General features: G+C 51.9%; 2 protein-coding genes across 3 annotated transcripts in view; one reads left to right on the forward strand and one right to left on the reverse strand.

Annotated features, from left to right (window-relative positions):
- Nucleotides 1–936: 936 nt before the first annotated feature.
- On the reverse strand, nucleotides 937–13,283 carry DNAJA3 (DnaJ heat shock protein family (Hsp40) member A3). Of its 2 annotated transcripts, none has more exons than XM_060260560.1 (11): nucleotides 13,107–13,282; nucleotides 12,017–12,153; nucleotides 7,693–7,776; nucleotides 7,380–7,580; nucleotides 6,572–6,724; nucleotides 6,208–6,355; nucleotides 5,428–5,492; nucleotides 5,184–5,312; nucleotides 4,700–4,815; nucleotides 4,220–4,317; nucleotides 937–1,843 (listed from the first exon to the last, which is right to left on the reverse strand). In XM_060260560.1, the coding sequence occupies exons 1-11, from the start codon at nucleotides 13,255–13,257 to the stop codon at nucleotides 1,821–1,823; spliced, it is 1,305 nt and encodes a 434-aa protein (XP_060116543.1). In that variant the 5' UTR covers nucleotides 13,258–13,282; the 3' UTR covers nucleotides 937–1,820. The 2 variants fall into 2 exon arrangements, with proteins under 2 accessions (XP_060116543.1, XP_060116542.1); XM_060260559.1 differs by lacking the exon at nucleotides 937–1,843 and adding an exon at nucleotides 2,676–2,798 and having other exon boundaries at nucleotides 13,107–13,283.
- Nucleotides 13,284–24,195: 10,912 nt separating this feature from the next.
- Nucleotides 24,196–25,757, forward strand: part of CORO7 (coronin 7) — a 65,617-nt gene continuing 64,055 nt past the window's right edge. Inside the window, exons 1-2 of the mRNA XM_060260658.1 lie at nucleotides 24,196–24,255; nucleotides 25,324–25,423. Coding sequence (XP_060116641.1) covers nucleotides 24,196–24,255; nucleotides 25,324–25,423 — 160 coding nt within the window. The remainder of the gene's footprint in view (nucleotides 24,256–25,323; nucleotides 25,424–25,757) is intronic.

The raw sequence follows: 25,757 nt of genomic DNA on the forward strand, positions 1-25,757 counted from the left end.
GAGCAGGGCCCTGCAGGGCCTGTAAACAGCTGTTCCATTCAGCCAGCCGGGCATCTGATACTGCTTGGTCCCTCCTGCTGAAGCCTGCCTGCCTGCCCCGTTGTAAATTAATTGTAAATCAGTTGGACAGGAAAAACTTCTGGGAAGGAAATGCCTTTTTTTTGACCCAGGTTTACTAGCAATAGAATAATTAACAGGCATTCTCACATTCTGACCTGTTACTGTTTTATGGTTTCCCACACTAATGCAACCCAGATCAAAGGTTTTCTGGATTTGTTAATTTTACTATTCTGCTCTTGGATTTTAACTTTGTACCACTTTGCATTCCAAACCCCACCAGCTCTATGTGGCTCTGCTTACTGTCCTCATTCCTCGTCTGAAGAAGTGGGCATGCACACGAAAGCTGACGTTCTGAATAAAACTAAGTTGGTCTCAAAGGTGCAATCAACTCCTATTTTGTTCTGCTCAGTTGTTTCTTTGGCTGTAACTAAGAGAAAGGTAGTTTTGCCCAGGAATTCATTATATTGGAAGCACTACCCTGTCACAGACCTTGGGATATTATGGTTTTGTAGACTGCCATCTTTATTGTTTTGGTTGGATGTTTTTAAAGTTTGGAATCCTCTGCGTTGTGACCCACACTGAGCACGTTCGTGGGGAGGACGGGATACAAGTAAAATGAAAGAAATGAAAAATTCCAGGGCTGTGGCAGATAAAGGCAGACAGAATGGTGGCCTCCCAAGTGAAGGGGGGGGCCTGCCATTCCTTCATGGGAGCCAGAAACTGCTTTTCAGTCGCAACAGATGGAGGAAAGAGACTCCAGATGCTGGTGGGGTTGTGCATCTGCTCTCTCCATCAGAATGGCCCAGTCTGTTCACATTCAGGAATATTCCTTCCACTTCCCCCTCTCAAATCTCAGCGAGTTTGGAAAAGCAACAATTACAGATTAAACATTTTTTATTGAGCATTTTACTGAACATTTCTATTATTTACATTAACTTAGACCAACTTAGTTGGATAGCTATCGGTGCTGCTTGGTAACAGGCGGGGGGGGGGGGAGGAGCACTGAATGCCAGGGGAAAGGGAGAACGGCAAGGTTGTGGGGTCCTGCGAAAGACTTCAGGGCCCGGATGTGGTGCCCACGTTCACACAGGGAAGGCAGCTCCAGCCCCGATTCAGAGACTGCTTGCTCAGGTCCTGCTCTCTCTCCCCCCTCTGCCCAAGAGGTGAAGGGAAGAGACCCTCTCTTTCCCCTCTCCCATCCATGCTGCACTTCTGGGACATCCACACCTGCAAAGTGTCCCTTCTGGCAGGGTGCCCCAGCTTGGGCATGTGGGCCAAGAGAGACATGGGGCTTCATCCCAGAGGACCACAGGCTAAGCAGCCAAGAGAGCAAGGGCTACAGGCAAAGGAGGATCGTGTCAAGCCACCCCTGGAGCTGGGCTTTTGGCCCCTCCAGCTCAGCTTTCGAGCAAAGGGCAAAACTCAGGAAGTGCTCCAACCTCTGCGAGGCAGTCCAGGGGAAACAGCTACCACCCCTCCGAGGGGGCAGGAGGGAAAGGGGCCCAAAGATCTCCTGGCTGCAAAGCCTACAAGGAAGAAGCTGCTGTTCTCAGCCAGGGGGCTGCTCCGAGGGGCTTGGGACAAGCTCAGAGGCTCCTCTGTTTAGAAGAGCAGGCAGAGACGGGTTTCCTGGCAGCGGCCAGTCCTTCACCATTACTGTAGCTGCTCCACAGTCCCTCCACTGCCTGGGGCATCTGGCTGGCGTTTGCAGCTAGTTCTGGACTCTTCTCTCCTCCGCCCCGGACTGCAGCCATCTGGCTCTAGTTTCCAGCAGAACGTTTCCCTAAAGCCCCAAGACAAGAAGACACATTTGTCAATGCATCCCAAGCTCACCTGGCAGAGAGAACTTCAACAGGTACAGGCAGCGAGAGGAAAAGATGTGGTCTAGGCTTGCAGAATCCCAGGTGCCTTTCCTCCCTGAAATGGCTCTGGTCCCACCTGGCGCCCTCTAGAACTAATCTCGGCAAGGTGGGGGGGGGGCGGGTGAACAGGGTGCTTCACCTTCTCCGCTGGGACTCTCCTGTCAAGCAAAGGCCTGTCTCAAGGGATGTGGAGGCCTCGGATGTGTTTGAGGGTCACCCAGAGAGGCCCCCTTGGCTGCCTTCTGCCTCCACTGCCCTTCACTACCTAGATCCTCCCAGCAACACCTCCTCCACCTGCACCAGTTTGGTGTAGTGGTTAAGTGTGCAAACTCTTTATCTGGGAGAACCAGGTTTGATTCCCCCTCCTCCACTTGCACCTGCTGGAATGGCCTTGGGTCAGCCAGAGCTGTGGCAGAGATGTCCTTGAAAGGGCAGCTGCTGTGAGAGCTCTCTCAGCCCCATCTACCTCACAGGGGGGAGGAAGTAAAGGAGACTGAGAGAAGGGTGGGGGATAAATCCAATATTCTATCATCACCACCCCGCCTTTCTCCCCTCCACCTTGTCAAAGAAGTGGCCCCTTTCAGAACACGGTGTCCTGGTTGCCCCTAGAAGCAGAAGGCACCCAGAGGAGGGGGTGGGCAATGGGGGCGGAGCTCCCCAACAGCTCCTTCCAATCCCAGCTGAGCTCTGCCTGCCAGCATCCCTGCAGCCGGACACGGAGGCTTGTGCATGAAAAGAACAGAAGAGGCTGCCTACCTCAGGGGGTGAGTCAGGAGCTAAACAGTTTCTTTAGTTTAGCTAGGAACCCCTCCTCTTGGCCGTCCCCTGCCTCCGGCCTGGCCTGGCCTGCCCCCGCTCTAGCCGAGCCCCAGTCACCTGGACACAAACAGCAGAGAGCAGTGGCATCAGGGCACACCCTGGCACACAGTGCCGCCACCCCCTCGCCCAGCTGCCCACTGAGGAGGGGGAGGGGACAGCTGTCCTTCTTTCAGGGAACCCAGCTGGGCTCAGGGCCTCCGAGCATCTCCACGGGCCCCGTGGCCTGCAGCGGAGCGCTCCAAACATCCCCCTGCTCTTCCCCGGCTGCACACCCTCAGCTGCCTCCTGGGAATGCAATCGACTGCCCCTCCCAACCCCACTTCAGTGCTGGGCACTTTCCTCTCTGCCATGGGCTCCCCCCCAACTTGAAAACCCATCTCCTGGGGAATTCCCACCAGCCATTCCCTCTGCCCAGGGATCCTCTGCATGATCCAGAGGGAATGTGGGAGGGCACCCCACGGCCCATCCCCTCCTCCCAACCTGTCTCCTGATGCCTCTCGGGGCTCCCACTTTGTTCCCCATCGTCTCCCTCCCTCCTCCTGACTCTCCCACGGCCAGGAGTGGGTGGAGGGAGGCGGTGGGGGTGGGACTGGCCTGGGGGAGGGGCTGTGGCCTAGCTTCAGCTGCCCCCTGCAGGGTCATGACTGGCATCACTTCACAGCAACGACTTCATCACCAGCAAAAAGCGGAGGGGGGGGAGGTGTGATAGAGAAGGAACTGCCCTCTCCCCCCCCCCCCCATGAGAACTTAAAAACAAAGGGAAGGAGGATTCACACTCCCCTCCGACTAGAACACCCACCCGGTCAGCCCTGCACTCAGTCCCAGTGCCTATTGCATATGCTGCCCTTCTCCTTATTCCCCTGCACTCCGTTGCCCGGTTTGCGCATCATGGGATGTCCCTTCTCAGACAGTCTTCTTGTTTGCCTCGTTTCCCCAGCTCCTGTGCTACTCCACAGTCTCTTGGAGAGCTCTGCTGTTGGCCTGAATCGTTTCCTCCATTCTGTACCCCCAGCCCTGAGTCTCAGCAAGAAAAGGCAGATGATGCCACAAGATAAATAAGGCCAAATAAGAGTGCTTCTTCCTACTTCCTGCCCAGTTTGGCCCCAAATCAGCCTCTGCCTGCTTGAAGGAGAACGTCAGAGGCTGCCTCACTGCCAGCAGCACAAGCTCTACTTGACCTCCATCCCCAGTGCCTTAAAAGACTGCAGAAGAACCACACTGAGTCGTGGAGAAAGGCCCAAAGAGCCTGTTGATGGGAGCAGGGCTGAGTCCTGCCTCCCACTTGGAAGCTCTGGCCCTATTTTGGGGGGGTGGGGGGCAGGCTCTGCCCAGAGGGGCTTCTGCTCCACACAGCTGGTCCCTGCTGAGACAACTCAAGGACACCCCCATGCCACATTGCACCCCCTGAGACCACAACCAGCCTGACACTTCAGATGGAGGGGGGGGGATTGCTCCTCCCAGCCCCAGGCCCCGCCTACCAGTGGTGGTGTTGGTGATCCCATTCACCGTCCCGTCCACCTCTGTTTCATCCTCCGCGTAGCTCAGCATCAAGGCTCGCTGGCGCTCCGTCAGTCTCCTGCAGCGGGGAGGAAAAAGAGACCGTGACTGGGGCGGTGGGGGGAAGGCCTGCCACGCGGAAGCGAAGAGAGACAGACTTGAACATGGAGTCGCATTTCTTCCAGCTTCCACCCAAGGAACTCTTTTGAAAACCAAGGGGCCTCTTTACCTGGTTGCTATAGACAGCACACACAGAAGTAGTCCCGGAAGTGGGCGAATGAGTTACAAGGAAAATTTGGAGGGGGGGGGGGCACGATTCCCCAGGTCAAGGAATGGAGCAAGAGAGCCAAGTCAGATGCTCATGGCAGAAATCCCAGATGAGGGTCTCTGTAAATGCCTCTCCCTCTCTCACACAGTATGTTCTCAGAGAATATCCTCTTCCCATGATAACCTTGACTTACTTGGGAATTCTGATCTTTATGTGAATGTAGTGGTCTCCGTAACCATAACTGTTAACCCTTGGAATGCCCTTCCCGCTCATCCGGATCCTCTGATCTGTCTGGATCCCTGCAGGTATCTGTGAGGGGAACAGAAACGGGGGGGCTCTGTCACGCATCTGCCCACAGACCCTCTTCAGAGACTTTGCTGACTTCTCCTGGGAGCTGGGCCCGCTGGTGAGGACAAGCTAAAAAAGTTTAGTGATGACTGCAGAAAACAGTGCGGGGAGGGGAGAGACCAGTGATCCAGTTTGACCTTCTTTGGCAAGCAGGACAAGAGGGGTGGATCCCTTGGTCTGCTTTCTCAGCATCTCTTTCAGGAAACAGTCCCCAACAAGTCTGGATAAAGGCAGAACCAGTGGCCTCCTCAGCCCTCCCCGCAGCGCCTTGTCTGGTTTCTGCTTCGCTCTGTTGGAGGAAGCGGCTTCCCGTGGCCGCTGCTACCTACGGTGATGCTGATGGTCTCGTACAGACCAGAAGTGCGGGCCGTCCCCCCCAAGACTGCCTGCGCCACCGAGATGAAGAGGTCTGAATGGATGTCCGCACCGTCTCTCCTGAACACAGGACTCTTCTGGACCTGAGAAGAACGAGCAGACAGGGTTCTCAGGCAGGGGGGTGAGGAGGGGCGGCACAGGTCACCGTCGTGTTCTGAAACTGAGTGCCCCACGGCAGTTGCCCAAAGGGGGGCCTACCCTGAAGGTGATGAAGATTTCCTTCTTCCCCACAGGCATGCGAACCGTCTGCCCGTCCTCCACACCTGAAACCCAACGAGAGGAAAAGGGTCAAGTCTTTGGCCTGAGGCGACCCTTGCCGACTCCTGGCTTTCACGGGCCACCCTCAACCCCGTTCGGTTGCACGCAAGGGGGGCTTCTGGCGCTTCTCAGGCCCCGAGGCCTGTGCCTCTTCAGTTCTGCTCAGAGAAGCAGCTTTTAATGACATTTTATCAGGCTTTCTTGGGGAAGGGGGTTGGTTTTGAGATTTCCATTGCCCTGAGCCACAGGCAAAGCCAGGGCTGTCAGAGGGCCAAACAAGAGATCTGAAGCTGTCCTCAGTCACGTCGGTTCGTTCCTTCAAGGACAGCCAGCAGCTGAGGGAGCTCTTGGGCACTCCCAACACACAAGCTGCTGCATCCCTCCATGCGGCCAGCAGTCACCCTCCGGCAGGACATTTTGAGAGGAGGAGGAAGAGGAGCGTTCCTTTCCGGGGAGTGATATTGGAGGCAGACCCCTTTGCAGCTCCTCAGTCCCACCGCACAGACACCTGCTTGCTGAGACAGCTTTCCAGGGCACCTCCCAAAGGGGACGAAGAGGCCCAGGAGCAAGGAAGGTGCTTCTGGGAGCAACCTACTTGCTTACCGCCATTCAGCCCAGGGCCAGAGTTCCCTCCCTGGTGCCTTCTGCAGGGGGTGGCTGCTCTCTCCTCCCTCTGACCCAACCCAGCTACTCAGCACCAGCCGCCCCACCAGCACTGACCTGCTGGAACGGGGACCATCACGGTCTTCTTCTGCTTGGTCTGGCCTGTGCCCCGGCATAACCCACAGGGGGTCGTCATGACAGAGCCTCGGCCGCCACACCTCCGGCACGTCGAGCGCATCACAAAGGGCCCCGTGTTGATCGTCTCCTGGGGAGGGAGAAACAAGCACGGGCCGAGTCAGCATCCCCAGGACAGTTTCTTCTTCCACCAGATATGATGTCATCATCCACATCCGCTGACCCCCCAGACCCTCATTCCCAAGGGCAGAGGCATAACTGGGGTAAGCAAGAAGAGGAGGTCCTCCTGCTGGTAGAAGCGGGGCCTTCTAAGGGGCTGCCCCTCTTGGCTGGCCGACAGGCTTACCATGCCAGTGCCGTTGCAGTAGTGGCAGTGCTGCACTTTGGTGCCCGGCTCGTGGCCTCGGCCATCGCAGCGCTGGCAGGCGTCGTTGATGTTCACCACGATCTCCTTGTTCACGCCCTTTGCTGCCTGAGTGAATGTCAGCTCCATGATGTACTGGGGAGGAAGAGAACAAGGGTCACTTGCGTCACCCCGTGGCTCAGGTCACGGCCCTTCCTGACGCCCCACCACTTTACATGCAGGGAAGCAAAGAGCAGGAGACGCCGCGTTTCTCATGCCACACTTGGTCACATTCACAGAGGGTGTCGTAGCAAAGGTACCAAGCAGCAACAGCAGCACCCCAGAACAAAAGCCGTCCTTTCCCCTCTCTTCTCCAGGGACACTCGCCCTGAATTAGGCATCAGTTCTTCTCACAACCAGCAGAATCTACTTCTGAGTTGAAGCATTAACCAACTAACTGACAAAGGTAGATCTATTATACCTTTTCTCAAGAGGCGCTGGGTTCCAAAGCTCATGTTTGCTCCAAGGAAGTTCAGGCTTGGAGAGTGCTTAGCTCACCCCGCACTTGCCTACCCCATTTTGCAAAGATGCCCTGGCTATCCTCATGGCTGTCCCCGCCCCCCAACCTGCCCATCTGGAACCAGCTGGCCAAGGAAAAAGAAACAAGTGGGAGGAGTGGGAAAGGAGTTCGCAGTGGGCAGGCAAAGCCCCCCCCCCCACCCAGCCTCTGTATTATGAGGCGCTCCACGAGGAGACTCTACAACGTGTCCTGCCCTCAAAAGGGACTTCCGCAACAGGAGTCAGCGCTCACCTCCTGCGGCTGGTCAAAGACAGTGTGGAAGTCTCCAAAGGGGGACCCGGAAAACTCCCCAAAGATCTTCCGGAAGAGCTCCTCGGGATCCACGGAGGGCCCTCTGCCCCAGTACTGCTGCCCGGAGCCCGCCGCGCCAGGGTCAAAGCCGGCTGTGCCATAGATGTCGTACTGCTTCCGCTTCACCTCGTCGCTCAAGACCTGCAAGGAAGGCCACGTTGCCACAGCTTCCTTCTCTAGACTTCTGGGCTGTGAAAACAAGGAAACACCCCCCCTCCCCCCGGACATGGCCTCTCCCAAGGGGGCCCCTCACCTCATAGGCTTCTGCCAGCTGGGAGAACTTCTCCTTTGCTTTGGGGTCCTCTTTATTGGCATCTGGGTGGTATTTCTTGGCCAGCTGAGGGAAGAAAGACTCACTTGCACTGAGGCTTATGGAGGGGGTTTACTTTATGTTAACTGTCCAGATGTGCAATTCAGAGAAGAATACAACGATAAAACACACAATTTTGTTCAACAGTAATATCACCACTTTTTAAGACAAACAACAAGAAGAGACTGGATTTATATCCCACCCTTCACTACCTAAAGGAGTCTCAGAGCATCTTACAATCTCCTTCCCTTCCTCTCCCCACAACAGACACCCTGTGAAGTAAGTGGGGGCGAGGGAGCTCTTGAGAGAACTGCTCTTGAGAGAACAGCCCTGAGAAAACTTGTGACTGACCCAAGGTCACTCCAGCAGTTACATTTATTTATTTATTATATTTATATCCCGCCTTCCCCTGGCAGGTCAGGGCGGCTAACAATTAAAACAAAATAAAATTAAAGTGTTACAGTAAAATCACGATAAATTATATGGAGGAGTGGGGAATCAAACCCGGTTCTCCCAGATTAGAGTCTGTATTTAACCACTTTACCAAACAAAAGCAGCATAATCCAAAGCAAAATAACTTTAACAAAAACAGGAACTTTAAGAAGGAGCCCCAAAGAAAAAAATATCAGGATAAGAAACATTAATCCACCTATATATAATAATAATAATAACTTTATATTTCTATCCCGCCCTCCCCGCCAAGGCAGGCTCAGGGCGGCTCACAGCATAAAAATACATTATACATCAAGTTATACTTATAAAATCATGGTTAAAACAATTTACAGATTATATTAAAATTAACATTAACAATATGGTGCTATAAACATTAGATCTTCAATAGAATTCAGTAACTAAAAGCATTTTCAGCGGCACTTCTTAGCTTGTCGTTAGTTGAAGCTACCCACCAAAGCCATCCACTAATTTCTCCTCTTTCTCTCAACCTGATCAGAGGAGGCATTTTAATCCCCCATTCTCTTTCGCCACACCCTTGGTGTGCTAGCTCCGTCCTTTCAGTGGTGATCAATTTGTGATGATCGTTGCTTAATATTTTATCCAAAAACAACAGTACAGAACACAGTAAGACCCTCTGAAATATCACAACATTGTCAGCAAGCTTTTGAGTTCATCAGAAATGTTCTTCAGGCTGGATATTTAACAAAGAAACAAAAGATTTAAAAAACAAAACCAGGAGTGCCACAACAGAAGAGGGAAAGATGTGAAGCATGAAAAGTCCAAATCTGTGGGTGGAATTAATGTTTCTTTTTCTTCATTTTAAAATGACGTGAAGGCAGACTTCATTGTAGGAAGCTCCCCCTTATCTCCCAGCCTAATTATGAGCTTTGAGATGTAAGGTCAGCACTTTCCAGTATTTTAATTGGCCTTAAAAATGGCTTTGGAGGGTTTTTTTATATGGACCAGCATGACTACTGGCAATTTCTGTCTGTTTTGCAGAAGATCTTATGTAGCTAAACTTAAAAACAAAACTGGTTTTAAGGTAGAATGATTCTAGCATTATCCTCGGTTATAAGGACTGTAATGGTTTGTCTCATTTCTCCACAGCTGGGGACAGAAGGTGGCAACCGGGGAGAGGGTTTCAATGCGTCACCCTTTGGAGTGCAGAGTCCCCACGGGGCAATCTTCTCACCAGTGCTTTTAACATCGACATGCGCCCTCTCGCCTGGCTGATATGGAGGTTTGGCCTGGAATGTCACCAGGACGCTGATGACACTCAGCTGCATCGGTTGATGGCCAGCTGGCAAAATGCTGGTTCAGACAATCAGGCAGGGGCTGTATCTGGTTGGTTGTAACAGAGCTGGCTGAAACTAAATCCATCAAAGACAGAGGTTTCATGGCAGAGAGCTGAGGACACCTCAGGCTGGGATGTCAACTTCCAGTTCTTGACGGTGAGCCACTGGCACCAAGGCCACTTGTGAAAAGCTTACGCTCAGACTCAACATGCTTTCGAATGAAGCAAATCACAAAATTAACCCAGTAGACTTTACTAAACTCTAAAATCCTTAGGGAATTCAAAGTGTGTGTGTGTGTGTGGGGGGGGAATCCTGACTTTTCCCAGGCCTTCCCATCTCTGGCTGTTCCTCCGAGAGCCGCATGAGAGGCAGCTGACAAGGTCAAGAAAGCAGAAGCCTGACTTCACACACCTGCCACCCCATACAGAGCGCCCATGAACACAGTCAAAGATCCCCTGGCAACGGCATGAGGAAAATCTCTAGTTTCACCCTGGGACATCAGGCTTCAATGCCCTCAGTCACTGCAGCCTATACATCCACCCCTTTCAGATAATGAAACAATGTTTAAGACAATTAAAAAGCAGCAGCAGCAACAGCCACAGTCTTTCCTAATAATCGGTTTCCCGGGCAGCTGAACCCAGCATAGTCCTCAGAAGCTGGCAGTTTTCCTTCTCCCCTTACAAAGAAGTTGTTCCCTTCAGCATGGGGTAGGGTGAGATGAAAGGATCCTAGTGCAGCCAGCTGAAAGCACATGGGCAAAGCAGTCCAGAGCTCGCTTCAGCATCTCTGGAGCTGGGGCAGCTGATGGATGTCTAGGAGGGCTGAGTTCAGTTGACCCTCACCACTCACACACTTCCCCTGCCACCAGTCTGTACCTGTCCTCCCAGCTGCCAAGAGACACTGAGGAAGGGCATGTATTAGGAATGGAAATGAAAACAAATCAGCCAGTATCATAATGCCCCTGTATAAATAGATGGTGCGGTCTCATTTGGAATACTGTGTACAATTCTGGTCACCGCACCTCAAAAAGGATATTATAGCATTGGAAAAAGTCCAGAAAAGGGCAACTAGAATGATTAAACGTTTGGAATACTTTCCCTATGAAGAAAGGTTAAAACACTTGGGGTTCTTTAGCTTGGAGAAATGTCAACTGTGGGATGACATAAGAGGTTTACAAGATTATGCATGGGAGAGAGAAGGTAGAGAAAGAAGTTCTTTTTCTCCCTTTCTCACAATACAAGAACTCATGGGCATTCAATGAAATTGCTGAGCAGTCAGGTTAAAATGGATAAAAGGAAGTACTTCTTCACCCAAAGGGTGATTAACATGTGGCATTCACTGCCACAGGAGGTGGCGGCGGCTACAAGCATAGCCAGCTTTAAGAGGGGTTTGGATAAAAATATGGAGCAGAGGTCCATCAGTGGCTATTAGCTATAGCATATTATTGGAACTGTCTGGGGCAGTGATGCTCTGTGTTCTTGGTGCTTGGGGAGAAAGGGCAAAGTGGAAGGGCTCCAAGCCCCACTTGTGAACCTCCTTTCTTTTCTGGCCACTGTGTGACACAGTGTTGGACTGGATGGGCCACTGGCCTGATCCAACATGGCTTCTCTTATGTTCTTCTGTGACACAGAGTGTTGGACTGGATGGGCCATTGGCCTGATCCAACAGGGCTTCTCCTATGTTCTTATGTGACACAGAGTGTTGGACTGGATGGGCCACTGGCCTGATCCAACATGGCTTCTCTTATGTTCTTCTGTGACACAGAGTGTTGGACTGGATGGGCCACTGGCCTTATCCAACATGGCTTCTCTTATGTTCTTCTGTGACACAGAGTGTTGGACTGGATGGGCCATTGGCCTGATCCAACATGGCTTCTTTTGTGTTCTTATGTGGGTGGTCCACAGTTGGGGCACACTCAGGGGCAATGGGCAGCAGCACTCCCAGCTGCATCCACTGGCCAGTGCTGATGGGAAAAGGGCACACAGGTGATGCGGTGGGAGGGCTTGCAAGCAGCAGAACATGTGGGCAGGTGGGAGTGGAAAGGAGAGAGGGAGGGGGCCTGGGCAGAAAATGCCCAGGGGCACCCAAAACCTAGAACCAGCCCTAGAGCAGTCCCATTACAAATGGGAAGCTGAGGATGAGTAAGAGTAGCCCACCCCAAAGGTCACCTGGTGAGTTCCTGGAAAAAATTTGGTTTGAACTGGGAACTCCCCAGACCACAACTCATTCTGCTTGCTACAACCCTACAACGATTTTTATTTGTGTGTGTGTCTGCGTGGAGAAGGAGAGAGAGAACAAGAATCCAGCAACACCTTAAAGACTAACAAAATTTGTGGGAAGGGAGGAAAGGCCGTCCCCTGCCACAAATTTAGCTAGTCTTTAAGGTGCTACTGGAGTCTTGCTCTTAGATAAACAGGCAGGCAGACATCCCACCTGGACCCAAAGTGCCCCCACCCCCCACGGCTGACTTTCCTATTTTAAGAGCTAAGACCTGGCCCAATCCTCTTCAGTAAGCATACCTGATAATAGGCCTTCTTGATCTCCTTCTGGCTGGCAGTCCGAGGCACTCCCAAAACCTGGTAATAATCCTCTTTGGCAGAGGCCGCAGAGCTGGTGTGAAATGAGGCAACATGGAGGAGAGGATGAGGTTGGAACCCTGCAGAAAGCACAAACAGGATGAGAAGGCAGCCCAGCAAGATTTGTGCACTGAGAGGACAACCGGCCCCTTCAAAATCCAGGCTCAGGGCAGTTGCAAGGCTTCACATAACCCACCTGTGCTATCCTCACGTTACAAAGTCCACACTCAGGCCAAGCAGCTGACGCTGTATTTAAAACAACCGTTCTGTACAGCCTGAGACCAAAGCGAGATAACTTATGTCAGTGATCTCATGGCCCAGGTCCACAGAACACTACTGCTTTCAGCTACCCGGCCAGCTGTTGATAGAGATAAATGTACAGCTCCTTTGCATAAGCTGTGGGAAGTTCTCTAAGTAAATCTCTACAAAAACCGGTTTCGGAAACCTTTGCTGCTTGAATAGAAGACTGATTTATACCTTCAGATGTTGGTCTGAGGCAGCAGAACAAAGTCCGAGTCACCTTTAAAACCAGCAATGTTTGGTTCTGGGTTATAAGCTATCGGGTGTATGCCCACATTTCTGTGAAGTGTGTGTGCACCCAAAAGCTTGCACTCAGAATCAAACATTGCTGGTCTTAAAGGTGCCACTGGACTCAATCTTTACTGATATCTTGGCTTTGTAATTCAAACCGGCGATATGAAAAAAATGCATTTTCTCCCGGAGGGAGGCTGGCAGGCCATGCCCCTTCCCAATGCAAAGGAAATCTGCAAAGCACCAGCAGCGGCCTCTCCCCCAACCGGCCTGGAGGAAAACGCCCCTTCCACAGAGGAGGCCGAATGGGGTGTCCTTTAGCAGGCGTCCCCATGAAAAGCTGCAGCCGCTATGGAAGGGAGCGCGCCTATTCTGTGCAGGGCTGCCCCGTCTCAGCGTCCCCTCCCGGGCAGCCCCGTCCAGACGCAGCTCTTCCTTCCCAGCCCCAGCAGCGCTCTGCACACGCCCAGAGGCACCCTCGCCGCCGGGCCCGCAGACTCACCGGGGCGGCTGCAGAGCCGCGGCGCCAGGGCCGGGCAGGGCGGGAGAGCCCCAAGCCCCATGCTCACACCCCGGGCCAGGCGCAGGGCCAGCGGGCACCGCCGCGCCCCCTCGGCCACCCGCAGCCAGCGTGAGGAGCACACGGCAGCCATCTTGGGGGCCCGGGCGCAAGGCGCATGCGCGACCTCCGCAACCGGCGCCGGCGAGGCCAAACGCTCCTGCTGCGCAAGCGCCCTACACGGCAGGGTTCTACTGCGCGTGCGCGCGGTTGTCGGTCGTTTCCAAGACTTTTTGCTGCGGTCAATCTGCCCCTGCGCGCCTCTGGCTCTTAAAGCCCTTCATCCTTCTTCACTTCTGGGGCCAGTTGCAGTGAAGTCAAGAACACAATATGAAGTTCGAAATTAATTAGGCTTCTCCATATTTCATAAATTATTAATAGCTAATAGCCATTGGGGAGGGACGGTGGCTCAGTGGTAGAGCATCTGCTTGGTAAGCAGAAGGTTCCAGGTTCAATCCCCGGCATCTGCAAAAAAGGGTCCAGGCAAATAGGTGTGAAAAACCTCCGCTGGAGACCCTGGAGAGCCGCTGCCAGTCTGAGAAGACAATACTGACTTTGATGGACCAAGGGTCTGATTCAGTAGAAGGCAGCTTCATATGAGGGACCTCTGCTCCATATTTTTATCTAGCCCCCTCTTGAAGCTGTCTATGCTTGTAGCTGCCACCATCTCTTGTGGCAGCGAATTCCACATGTTAATCACCTTTTGGGTGAAGAAGAACCTCCTTTTATCCGTTTTAACCTGACTGCTCAGCAATTTCATCAAATGCCCACGAGTTTTTGTATTGTGAGAAAGGGAGAAAAGTCCTTCTTTCTCTACTTTCTCCATCCCATGCATTATCTTGTAAACCTCTATCATGTCACCCCGCAGTCGACGTTTCTCCAAGCTAAAGAGTCCCAAGCGTTTCAACCTTTCTTCATAGGGAAAGTGTTACAACCCTTTAATCATTCTAGTTGCCCTTTTCTGGATTTTTTCCAGTGCTATAATATCCTTTTTGAGGTGCGGTGACCAGAATTGTACACAGTATTCCAAATGAGACTGCACCATTGATTTATACAGAGGCATTATGATACTGGCTGATTTGTTTTCAATTTCCTTCCTAATAATTCCCAGCATGGCGTTGGCCGTTTTTATTGCAATTGCACACTGTCTTGACATTTTCAGTGAGTTATCTACCACGACCCCAAGATCTCTCTCTTGGTCAGTCTCTGCCAGTTCACACCCCATCAACTTGTATTTGTAGCTGGGATTCTTGGCCCCAATGTGCATTACTTTGCACTTGGCCACATTGAACCGCATCTGCCACATTGACGCCCACTCACCCAGCCTCAACAGACCCCTTTGGAGCGCCTCACAATCCTCTCTGGTTCTCACCACCCTGAACAATTTAGTGTCATCTGCAAACCTGGCCACTTCACTGCTCACTCCCAACTCCAAATCATTTTTGAACAAGTTAATTTAAATAAATGGGGAAGATATGGGGGGGAGATAAAATTGCATCCCCCAGAGGGACAACCAGCCAGCCCACTCCCACTAGGAAGGGACCACTCTGGGAAGGGGTGGGGTGCCTTTTCCTCCAGCTCGCTTAGCAACACTATCCTGGGGTTCCCAACCTCCAGGGAGACCTCCTGGAATCATGGTGGGCTTTCCCAGGAGCCGGAGATCAGCGGCCCTGGAGGAGAAAACTTTGGAGGGTGGGGCCTAAGGGGGCATCACCTCCATGCCCCCCAGACTTCCAGGAGCTGGCAACCCCACCCTAACCAGGCCTGTAAAAAGGAGGGGGGGGGGGGGACACCAGACTGCTTCGTGGAAATCTTTAAAGGAAGTTAAGCTTTGGGACTGCAGAAGCTCCCTGACTCCCGGGCAGGCCTGTCACACTCCAGAATAAAATGAAAGAAAAGCAGGAGAGAGGCCACAATTCTCAAAGTTCAAATGATGGACTGTTCCTAACCAGCCCTTGACTTGGTCTGACTCACCCCTCCAAGCAGCTCTGCAGCCTAGGCTTGAATAGGCAGCCCTCCCTTGTAGACCTTCTTCCCAGGCACCACCCCCTCCTCCTCCATTGGCCCCAGTTTTCCCTCCAAAGCCCCTGCCAGCCAATCACAGGCAATGGAGGCCCAGGAGTCACTCTCTGGCAGGCTTCCCTAGAGTCACTAGGCCGCCTCCTCCCTATGCAGCCCCAAAGGACATCAAATGGAGAAACACATTCGGTGCCATTTAAGCGTAGGTAGAATGCCAGCAGGTCGCCGCACCTCAAAAAGGATATTATAGCATTGGAGAACGTCCAGAAAAGGGCAACTAGAATGATGAAAGGGCTGGAACACTTTCCCTATGAAGAAAGGTTGAAACGCTTGGGGCTCTTTAGCTTGGAGAAACATCAACTGTGGGGCGACATGATAGAGGTTTACAAGATAATGCATGGGATGGAGAAAGTAGAGAAAGAAGTCCTTTTCTCCCTTTCTCACAATACAAGAACTCGTGGGCATTCAATGAAATTGCTGAGCAGTCAGGTTAAAACGGATAAAAGGAGGTACTTCTTCACCCAAAGGGTGATTAACATGTGGAATTCACTGCCATGGGAGGTGGTGGGGGCTACAAGCATAGACAGCTTCAAGAGGGGGTTAGATAAAAATATGGAGCAGAGGTCCATCAGTGGCTATTAGCCACAGTGTGTGTGTGTGTGTGTATATATATATATATATATATATATATATATAAAGTTTGGCCACTGTGTGACACAGAGTGTTGGACTGGATGGGCCACTGGCCTGATCCAATGGGGCTTCTCTTATGTGACACAGAGTGTTGGACTGGATGGGCCATTGGCCTGATCCAACAGGGCTTCTCTGATGTTCTTATGTGACACAGAGTGTTGGACTGGAGGGGCCATTGGCCTGATCCAACAGGGCTTCTCTGATGTTCTTATGTGACACAGAGTGTTGGACTGGATGGGCCACTGGCCTGATCCAACAGGGCTTCTCTTATGTTCTTATGTGACACAGAGTGTTGGACTGGATGGGCCACTGGCCTGATCCAACAGGGCTTCTCTTATGTTCTTATGTGACACAGAGTGTTGGAATGGAGGGGCCATTGGCCTGATCCAACAGGGCTTCTCTTCTGTTCTTATGTGACACAGAGTGTTGGACTGGATGGGCCATTGGCCTGATCCAACATGGCTTCTCTTATGTTCTTAGGAGGGTGGGGGCTTTCCAGTGTTTTGCACTGAGTGTCACATGTATGACTATCTGCCCACAGGACAGAAGTCTTGAGTGTGTGCTCGATGCAAGCAGCTCCTGGTTCGCAGGGAGCAAGTTCGTACCCTTGAGGCCAAGGTGACTGACCTGGAGAAGCAGAGACAGTCTTGGGGACGTATTAGATGAGCCCCACTCTGAACGCGGCAGCCCCATTGCTGCCAGGGAGCATGAGGGTCGAGAGGGAACAGGCACTGTGCTGAGGATAAGGGGAATGTGCCCTCAGTAGGGACCTCTTCTTCAGTTGGTGAGCGGGTATCTTTTCGCGCCAATGAACCATCCCTGGGCAGGGAGAGAGGGGGGGTCTTGGTAGCTGGTGATTCAATCCTTAGGCAATCCTTAGACAGCTGGGTGGCAAAACCGTGTACTGACTGTATGGTGACTTGCCTGCCTGGTGCGAAGGTAGCAGACATTATGCATGTAGTAGATAGGCTGAGAGACAGTGCTGGGGAGGAGCCAGTGGTCGTGGTGCATGTTGGATTCAACGCAGTCAATTATAATCTTTTTACTTACCACTGTGTCAACGTAGGAGTCCATGGGGTGGCCCTTTAATGGGTTTCCTCATTCCTCCACGGTTGGGGACAGAGGATGGCAGTGGGCGAGGATGTGCCCTCTAAGCAGCCCTTATTATGTGGGGTTTCTCAGGGGGCACTCCTCTCCCCAGTGTTATTTAACATCTATATGCACCCTCTTGCCCAGCTGGCGAGGCGTTTCAGGTTTGGGTGTCATCAATGTGCCAATGACACCCAACTGTATGTTGTTGGATGGATGGCCAGCCACTGCCCTGCAAATTCTGGCCAAGGGATTAGAGGCTGTGGTGGGATGGCTAAAATAGAACAGGCTGGGACTGAATCCCTCAAAGATGGAGGTTCTGTGGAGGTGGTGGTGGGTTCAGGATTGGGGTGCAGGTTCTCAGCTCTTGAGGGGGACCCTTTAAACTGGTGCCATCCCTCAAGAGCTTGGGCATTATTTGGATGCCTCTTTATCAACGGAGGCCCAAGTTACAGATGACCAGGCTAGACCCAGGTTGGCAGCCATGTTCCTCTAAAGCAGAACAGATGTTGAGTCCAGTGGCACTTTTAAGCCCAACAAAAGTTTACGCATGTACATGCACACTTCTTCAGACCCCCAGAAATGGAAGCTCACATTTTATATCCATTTATTTTAATTTTTGGCCGCCCTTTCTGATGCTTCTACATAGATGAACAGCGAATTAGCATACAACTTAATGAAGCTGTTTTAACATATGCAAAGACTAAATAGCAATAACAAGTTAAGGTTATAGGTCACAATATTACAGGGGGGAAACCAGTGGATTCGTAAATGTGTCAAAGTAGGAGACTTATGTGTAATGGTATATTTTGTAATTAAGAGTAATTGAGTGTGCTGTTACGCAGCATTCGTCTCCTCTCATGCATGGAGTTAGCTGAAGGCATCTTTTCCTTTGAGGTGGGGTGATGTCAGAGGAACATATTCCTAATTGCATTATATTACATTCACTATTCCAGTATACTACTCCAAAACAGAAATACACTAAAATACAGAGGATATTCTTGATAAGTATACATATGTAGGGACTGAATGAGTTTAGCATATGTAATGAGATAAGAAACCAATATCCCTCTTAAGTCTTGGGTGGAGTTTTGTTCCAAGTTTTGTAATGACTTACAGTTCAGCAATTTCTCTTTCCAGTTTGTTCCTGGAGTTCCTTTGCAATAAAACAGCCACTTTGAAGTCACCCTTTGAATGTCCTGGAAGGCTGAAGTGTTGTCTTACAGATTCTCAGTCTTGCAATTCCTAACATCAGATTTGTGTCCATTTTTCCTTTGGCACACTGTTTGTGCTGATGGGCACTGTTGGCATTTAATGGCATATACAGTGTTAGAAGATGAGCAAGTAAATGAGCCTGAGATGGTGTAGTTGATGTTGTTAGGTTCAGTGATTGTGTTGACTGGGTGTGCTTGGCAGCAAAGTTGGCATTTGTGTTTACTGCAAGCTCTGGGACCAGTGCAGTGTCCATGTTCAAATGAGATGTAGCATTATTGTGGGTTCAGAGTTGTTTGAGATGGGGAGTGATGTGGGCAAGAAAAGGTTTGCCGCCTCTCCCCCAAGTACTTGTGAAAGAGTTGTCATTGTCCAGTAGAGGTTGTAAGGCCTTGATGATGCATTGAACTGTTTTGAATTGTAAACTGTGTGGTATTCTATTATTGTCTTTTTAGAACCTGTCTTGTACCAGGTTTTCTCTGGATGCCATCCTGGCTTTGTTAATCTGTTTCCTAACTTGCCTTGGTTTAGCTTTTGAAGTAGACAGGCATTAGGTGGGTTGGTGATAGAACTTGAGTTTTGCTTGTCTGAAATGCACTGTCATTAAAAAAAAATGTATTATCTGGACTGGATTTATTCTTAGTGCTTGGATTTATCATGCATAGCTGTTTCAAGATTAATTCCTTTGCTGATTAAAAATGTTGGTTACTTTGGTAGATTGTTCTGCTTACATATTTCCTTCCTTTCAGTTTTTGTTATTGTGTTTTGATAAACCAGTGCAATTCATGCCAGATAAATGCTGAAGTCTGTATCTTCTTACTGGTTGAGTGTTAGACTGTCGGAGCGGGAGTAGCAGAGTGAGGGAGATGACTTGCCCGACACAGGGCTTCAGGAAAGAAAATCAGGCAGACACGTGCAACTAGTGCCAAAAGGTGTATTAACATATATACACGACAAGTGCTCTCTTGTGCAGTCTATACAATATCACCTCCACGGACAAAGTGCTTCGCCTAACCACCATCTCACAGGGAGAGACCTGTGTGATGCACACACAGATCATATATAGTCCAAGCAGCCAATCCTGGCCATGCTGACTCAGCAGATTGCATCACTTGGCTTCTGCCGGCTCAAGCCGGTCTGCTGATCAGGTCACTGTGACCTAGCCTGGCAGCTAGATCACCAGCTGTCATACTGTGGCTGTCAGACTGGGTTTATGTAGATTCTTGCTCCAACACACCTCCTAATCTATTTAAACCCAGTGCACCAAAACACTTTATACAGTTTACATACATGTCCACCAGCAACATTACAGTTCATATTTACGTAGCTCGGAACCCTTTCCGGAATTCGTTCAGGAACTCATCATGATTGTAAAACACATCATCGTGTTCCTGTTCAGCCAGCTCTTTCAGACGCTTGGCTTCAGCCTCCTTCTCCCTAGCCTCGCACTCTGCCACCCAGGCTTTCCATTTCTTAGCCTTTTCTTTTAACATTTCCTCAAATCCGGGTGGGTCTGGATTGACAGTCAGAGTGACATAGGGACACTTGTACCTAGCGGGACGTTGGCCTTTGGTGGACCTGGCAGACACCCGTGGCCCTGTGCTTGGACCAGCTTTGTCTTCTTCGGGTTGCTCTGTTCCCACCTCCTGGGCTGGTTGCTCTGCCCCTGTAATTGGGTGTTGAACCTCCTGACTCTCACACTTTACCTCCAGTTCCTGCATTTGAGGCTCTGCCTCCTGACTCTGCTCGTCAGGCTCTGTGCCAGCATTCGGCTCACCTTCTCCAGCCCCACTGGGTGCCACCTCCTGGGCTGGAGTTCTGGGCTGCGCTCCAACATCGTTATCGCTACTTGGCAGCAGGACAAATTGTTTCTGCAAGGAGTGCAACCTTGGCCAGCTGCTTTCTTCATTGAACTGGGCACTCTTGCTAAGTGTTATCTTGCTTTTGCTATTGCAGAAACGATAACACCTGGCCCTTGGCTTGTAGCCCAGAAAAATTAGGCTCTCTGCCCGGACATCCCCCTCCCCGCTACTCGTGGAGTGGATGCCAACCCGAGCCCGTGACCCAAAGACTTTTAAAGAACTCAAATCTGGGGTCTTGTTCAACAGTAACCTGTAAGGCACATTTTTCACAGTATTACACCAAACCCTATTTTGCAAAAAAACAGCTGCATGTATGGTTTCTGCCCAATAGGTCATTGGCAGTTGTGCATCCTCTAACATGCAATACATCACATTCTGCAATACAGCCCCATGCCCATTTTCTCGGGGCGTTGCCGGGTTCGTCAGACGGTGGGCGATGCCCTTGTTCTCCAGCCAACGTTTCATCTGGTTAGATAAGAATTCCCCCCCTCTGTCGGTTTGTACAGCTAGGAGATTAACCCCTAATTGTCTCTCCACTGCTTTGACCCACTTGGTGAATGTCCTATACACCTCAGACTTATGCACCATGGTGAAAACCCACGCGTACCTCGTGTGGTCGTCGGTGGCCACCAAGCAGTATCTCCTCCCCGACAGACTCTTTGGCAATGGGCCAATAACGTCTAAATGGACTAGTTCCAGGGCTCGTGTGCTTTCCCTTGAGCTTTCTTTAGCAACAGCACACGCCTTGCTTTTGGCCTTCTTGCAGACCTGGCAATCCAAGTAACATTTGCAAGGATTTACTTTCAAACTAGGCACAAGCTCCAGGGTTTTCTTTAACGCCCTAAATCCGCAGTGCCCGAGTCTCCTATGGAGCAAATGTATACAATTATTGTGCACAGGCTCATTCGACACCTGAGCCACCTGGGCACAATCACTCTGGACCACATACAGTTTACCTTCCCTCTTTCCTGTCACAAGCAACTTTCCCCCACCTCCCAGGATTTTGCAGCAGGTTTTCTCAAATCTCACCTGGTATCCCTGGTCAAACAGTGTGCTAACACTCAACAGGTTAGACTGCAGTGAGGGTACATACAACACATTTTGCAACATACATTTCAGTGCAGGAAATTCCACATTGCCTGAGCAAACAGAATTGGCAGTGGTCCCATCAGCCAATCTCACATACTTATGCTCAGGACTGTCAATGTTTTTCAACAACTCCTTCTCGCAGCAGAGATGGCTCGTTGCCCCGGAGTCTAAAATCCAAGCAGACCCTGTGCTCTCTACTGCAGACGTGACCAGCCGGGTTGCTTCCTCACACGGGCTGGCGGTCCTCCGCTCTCGCCGCACACGCCCCCGCCTCTTCTCCCTCTCAGGGCAAGCTCGGAGCAGGTGCTGCGACGACCCGCATCCATAGCAGCGACGGACTGCAAACGCAGTCGGCTCCACTTCCTCCACCTTCGGACGCCTGCCAGCAGCAAAAGCTGGCTCATTCTTGGCTGTCTTCCCGGACACACCGATAACAGCACGCTGCCTGGCCGACACCCCCGGACAGCTCACGGCCGCAATTCTCTCTTGGAAGTCAAGCAGGTGGGCACAGACGTATTCCATGGTCAGGGTCGCTACGTCCACCGTCTCCAGAGAAGTTATCAGGGGAGTGTACTCAGGTGGCAACGACGACAGCAAAATGTACACTCTGTCGTCTGGAGCTACAGTCTTGCCTCTTGCCTCCAGCTCAACGAAACAGTCCGTTAGCCGTTTGATGTGATCTTTCACACACCCTCCAGCCGGCATAACGGTGCGGAACATCCTCCTTGTCAAGGCCATGAGGGAACCAGCAGTGGTGCTAACATGCACCGCACTCAACGCGTCCCAGGCAGCCTTGGGAGTGTCCTTCCCTCGCACATAAACCAGCTGGTCATCTCCTATAGATAGCACTATGTTGGCCAGTGCCTTATCCGATAACACAGTCTCGGCAGGAGATAAGTCAGCAGGGGGGTTACTCACGAACAGCCATTGCCCTTCACGCTTGAGGTAGTGTTGCATTCTCAGGCTCCACACCGCGTAGTTGGCTGAGGTGAGCTTCTCAACGGCTACTCCAAGCTGTTGCTGAGCCATCGTGCCGACTCCTCCTCACAGCTGGCTGCCGACGTCCCTCTGGCTCTCAAACAGAGAACGGTGGTGCTTCTGTGTCCTTCGCCGGCGTTCCTCGCCTCCGGCTCTTTCCAAACTCACAGTCAGCTCAACTCTCAACTCTCTCCTCCGCGCAGCGGAACCGCCCTGGGCCCATAACCCTGTCGGAGCGGGAGTAGCAGAGTGAGGGAGATGACTTGCCCGACACAGGGCTTCAGGAAAGAAAATCAGGCAGACACGTGCAACTAGTGCCAAAAGGTGTATTAACATATATACACGACAAGTGCTCTCTTGTGCAGTCTATACAATATCACCTCCACGGACAAAGTGCTTCGCCTAACCACCATCTCACAGGGAGAGACCTGTGTGATGCACACACAGATCATATATAGTCCAAGCAGCCAATCCTGGCCATGCTGACTCAGCAGATTGCATCACTTGGCTTCTGCCGGCTCAAGCCGGTCTGCTGATCAGGTCACTGTGACCTAGCCTGGCAGCTAGATCACCAGCTGTCATACTGTGGCTGTCAGACTGGGTTTATGTAGATTCTTGCTCCAACTTTGGTAGATTGTTCTGCTTACATATTTCCTTCCTTTCAGTTTTTGTTATTGTGTTTTGATAAACCAGTGCAATTCATGCCAGATAAATGCTGAAGTCTGTATCTTCTTACTGGTTGAGTGTTAGACTTCTGGATGATAAATAAGAATGCCAGTCTCCAGGTGGTAGCTGGAGGTCTCCTGCTATTACAAGTGATCTCCAGATGGCAGAGGTCCACCTGGAGAAAATGCCCACTCTGGAAGTTGCTCTCAGGGCATGATATGATAATGACAACCATTTTTCCCACTATGTCTTCTTGTAATAAAATATTTATCATTTATCTCCATCTTCCTGCCTCTGTTTTGTTGGCAGGTTATTCCTAATAGACTGTAATCTGCAAAGGTTTTTTGTTGCATCTTTGCAGTCTCTAACATTAGTATCTAAGGCTTTTGATCACTAGCCCATATCTGTCCTTGCATATGTTTGGTGTCTGTTGGAAAAGAAAGTATAGTCTCTAGTATTTGGATTTTTGATCTTCCAATTGTAATATTTTTGGGAAATTTGCCTTTGTTTTCTCTCACCTATCTTTTTTTTTTGTTCAATTATCTTTGAAGATCATTATAACTCCTTCTTGAAAATTAAAAATGGATTGGAAAACATTTTCATAAAATTTCCCTCTTGCATTGTTTGGGGCTTGTGTTGTTGCTAGTGTGTAAATCTAACCTTTCTGGAAGCCTGATTTTCAAAATCATGTATCTTCCTTCAGAGCCTCTTAATTCTTCTGTGATACTGATTTGTAAATTATGTCTATCAACCGTGACTCCTTTTTTTCATTATAAATTCTTAACAAAGAGAGCAGAGGAAGGAAGCCCCGAAGAATCATGGAGGTCGCAGGAAGGGTGGGCAGGCCTGTGCTTCAGCACAGAGTCCTTCAAGAGAGTTTGTCAATGCTGCCTGGCACTGATGTTCCCTCTAAGCAGAGTTGGTGTGAGCTAGCTCACAGCTTTTTGGAGCCTTTTGTCTTAGCTCAGGAAAAATGGCCCCAGAGCAAGCTAATGCCTGCAGTTGCAGCAACTCACAACTTTAATGCCAGGAGCTCACAAAGTTGGATTTTTGCTCACAAGGCTCCATGGCTCAGAGGGAGGCAAATGTGGGGGGGCTTGAGCCCTTCAGTCAGCCCCCCCCCCCAGCTGAGACCTTTGCTGGTCGTGGGGTGGGGGCAGAGGGCGCTGGAAGGGAAGGGAAGGTTGGCGGCTGCAGGAAGGCGGCGAGTGGAGGAGCAGCTCCTGCCCAGGCTGGGGAGCCCAACCTTGCCTCCAGGGCGCGGCCACCGGCTGCTGCTGCTGCTGCTGCTCTGGCTCCTCCTCCAGGGCGCCCCGCCCCCTCCCTCCCTCCCGCCGCGGGGCGGGGCTTGCCTGGCGGGGCGGGGCTCCCTCCCTCCCTCTCTGTCTTGGGCGGGCGAGCCCGGAGAGCCGAGCCGAGCCGAGCATGCACCGCTTCCGAGTGTCCAAGTTCCGGCGCGCCGAGGCCAGGGTGGCCCGCCAGGAGGTGGGTGGGTGGGCAGGCGGGGGGCACCTGCTGCTGCTGCCGCCTGCTCGCTTCCCCGGGGCTCCCCCGAAGGCAGCCGGGAGGGAGGGAGGGTCGCGCAGCCAGCCAGCCAGCCACGTGGGGGACGGCCGCGGAGAGCAGCGCCTGGCTGCCCCCTTGGGAGCGCTCGCTGCTTCTTGACGCCCCCGGCCCGTAGCAGGGCGGGGGCGCTTGGTTTGCTCTCCCGCTGGCAGCTGCCCCGCCCCGCCCCGCCGTGCCTGCAGAGCTCCAGGCGCTCCGGCCCCGAATGCTGGCGCGGGGTGAAGGGCCGTGCCAAAGAGGCTGCAGATGCCCGGGCAGGGTGCTGGGGGGGGGGGGGGGCGGTGAGGGGCGCAGCAGCCCTGCAGCATCTCCTGGCCGGGAAGGGCTTGGCTCCTTGGAAAGCAGCCTCTCTTGGCCCGCTGTAATCTCCAGGACGTGCCTGGAGCCCCCGAGCCTCGGAGCTTCCCAAGGCCCACCCAGGGCAAAGCACCTGCTGACAGGGCCCGGCTGGCCCAAACAGCCCCTGCGCTGGCAATGTCACACGAGGGTGCCCAGTTTGGGGCCCCCAGAAGGCCAGCGCCCTAGACGGTCACCTCCTTTGCCCAGTGCTGGCCTGTCTCCTGAAGGCAGACTTCTGCCACTTGTGGCCAGTTCCGTCAGCTGCAGATGGGAGAAGCTGCCTATTGCTAGAATTCTTCCTCAGAAGGCTAACGAAGACACTTCTAGGACTCTAATACCAGCCAATGATCACATGCCAAAGAGGGAGGCTCCAGCAGGGTCTCCTCGAAACAGATTCTCTTTGTCCTGACGACTCGTTGGGTGCCTCCTGGAGTGTGAAGGGGGTGGGCAGCAGCAGTGAGAAGGCTGTTTGTGTGACAGTGCAGAATGTTCCCTTTTTCTCTGTGATTTCGCAGAGAAGGAGGAGGTGGTTTCCTTTCATTTCCTCGCCCCTAAATGACTCCTGGATTTCTCAGTGGGATGCAGCAGGGCAGCCTCCCCTCAAAGCCCGTGTCTCCCTCCCATTCTTCTTCTGTCTGTGGGTTGCAGGACTGGATCCGAGGCATCCATGGCGGCTGCGCTCCTGCTGCTTCTGGGAACCACCTCAAAACCAGCTGCCGCTGGATCGTGTTCAGCACAGACTCTGCAGGTGAGCAGTTGGCAAGGCCTGGCCCAGAGACGAGGCCACAGGGCCTCTGGCCTGACCCGGTGTGACCTGGGGATGCACCTGCATCAGCCTTGCGGTAGGGACCCAGGAAGGCTGTGTGAACACACAAAGCTGCCTGATCTTGAATCAGACCTTTGGTCCATCCAGGTCAGACTGGCAGCAGCTCACCAGGGTCTAAGGCAGACCTCCTGCCTGGTCCTTTTCTGCTGAAGATTGAGCCAGGGACCTTCTGTGTGCCAAGCAGAGGCTCTGCAAACGAAAAAATACATAGCTAGCTGCAGCTGCCTTCTACTGAATCAGACCTTTGAGTCCATCA

Source organism: Heteronotia binoei, chromosome 20 (genome assembly GCF_032191835.1).
Source record: "Heteronotia binoei isolate CCM8104 ecotype False Entrance Well chromosome 20, APGP_CSIRO_Hbin_v1, whole genome shotgun sequence".
Taxonomy (NCBI): Eukaryota; Metazoa; Chordata; class Lepidosauria; order Squamata; family Gekkonidae; genus Heteronotia; species Heteronotia binoei.

Bases quoted from the DNA above. Each gene is read 5' to 3' on its own strand.
- DNAJA3 (XM_060260559.1), bottom strand. From the start codon at position 13,257: ATGGCTGCCGTGTGCTCCTCACGCTGGCTGCGGGTGGCCGAGGGGGCG. The intron at 4,318-4,699 runs GTAAGTCAAGGT...TCCCCGCTGCAG, and splicing joins ATAAAGATCAGAATTCCCAA to GAGACTGACGGAGCGCCAGC. The intron at 2,799-4,219 runs GTAGGCGGGGCC...GTTTGTGTCCAG, and splicing joins GATCACCAACACCACCACTG to GTGACTGGGGCTCGGCTAGA.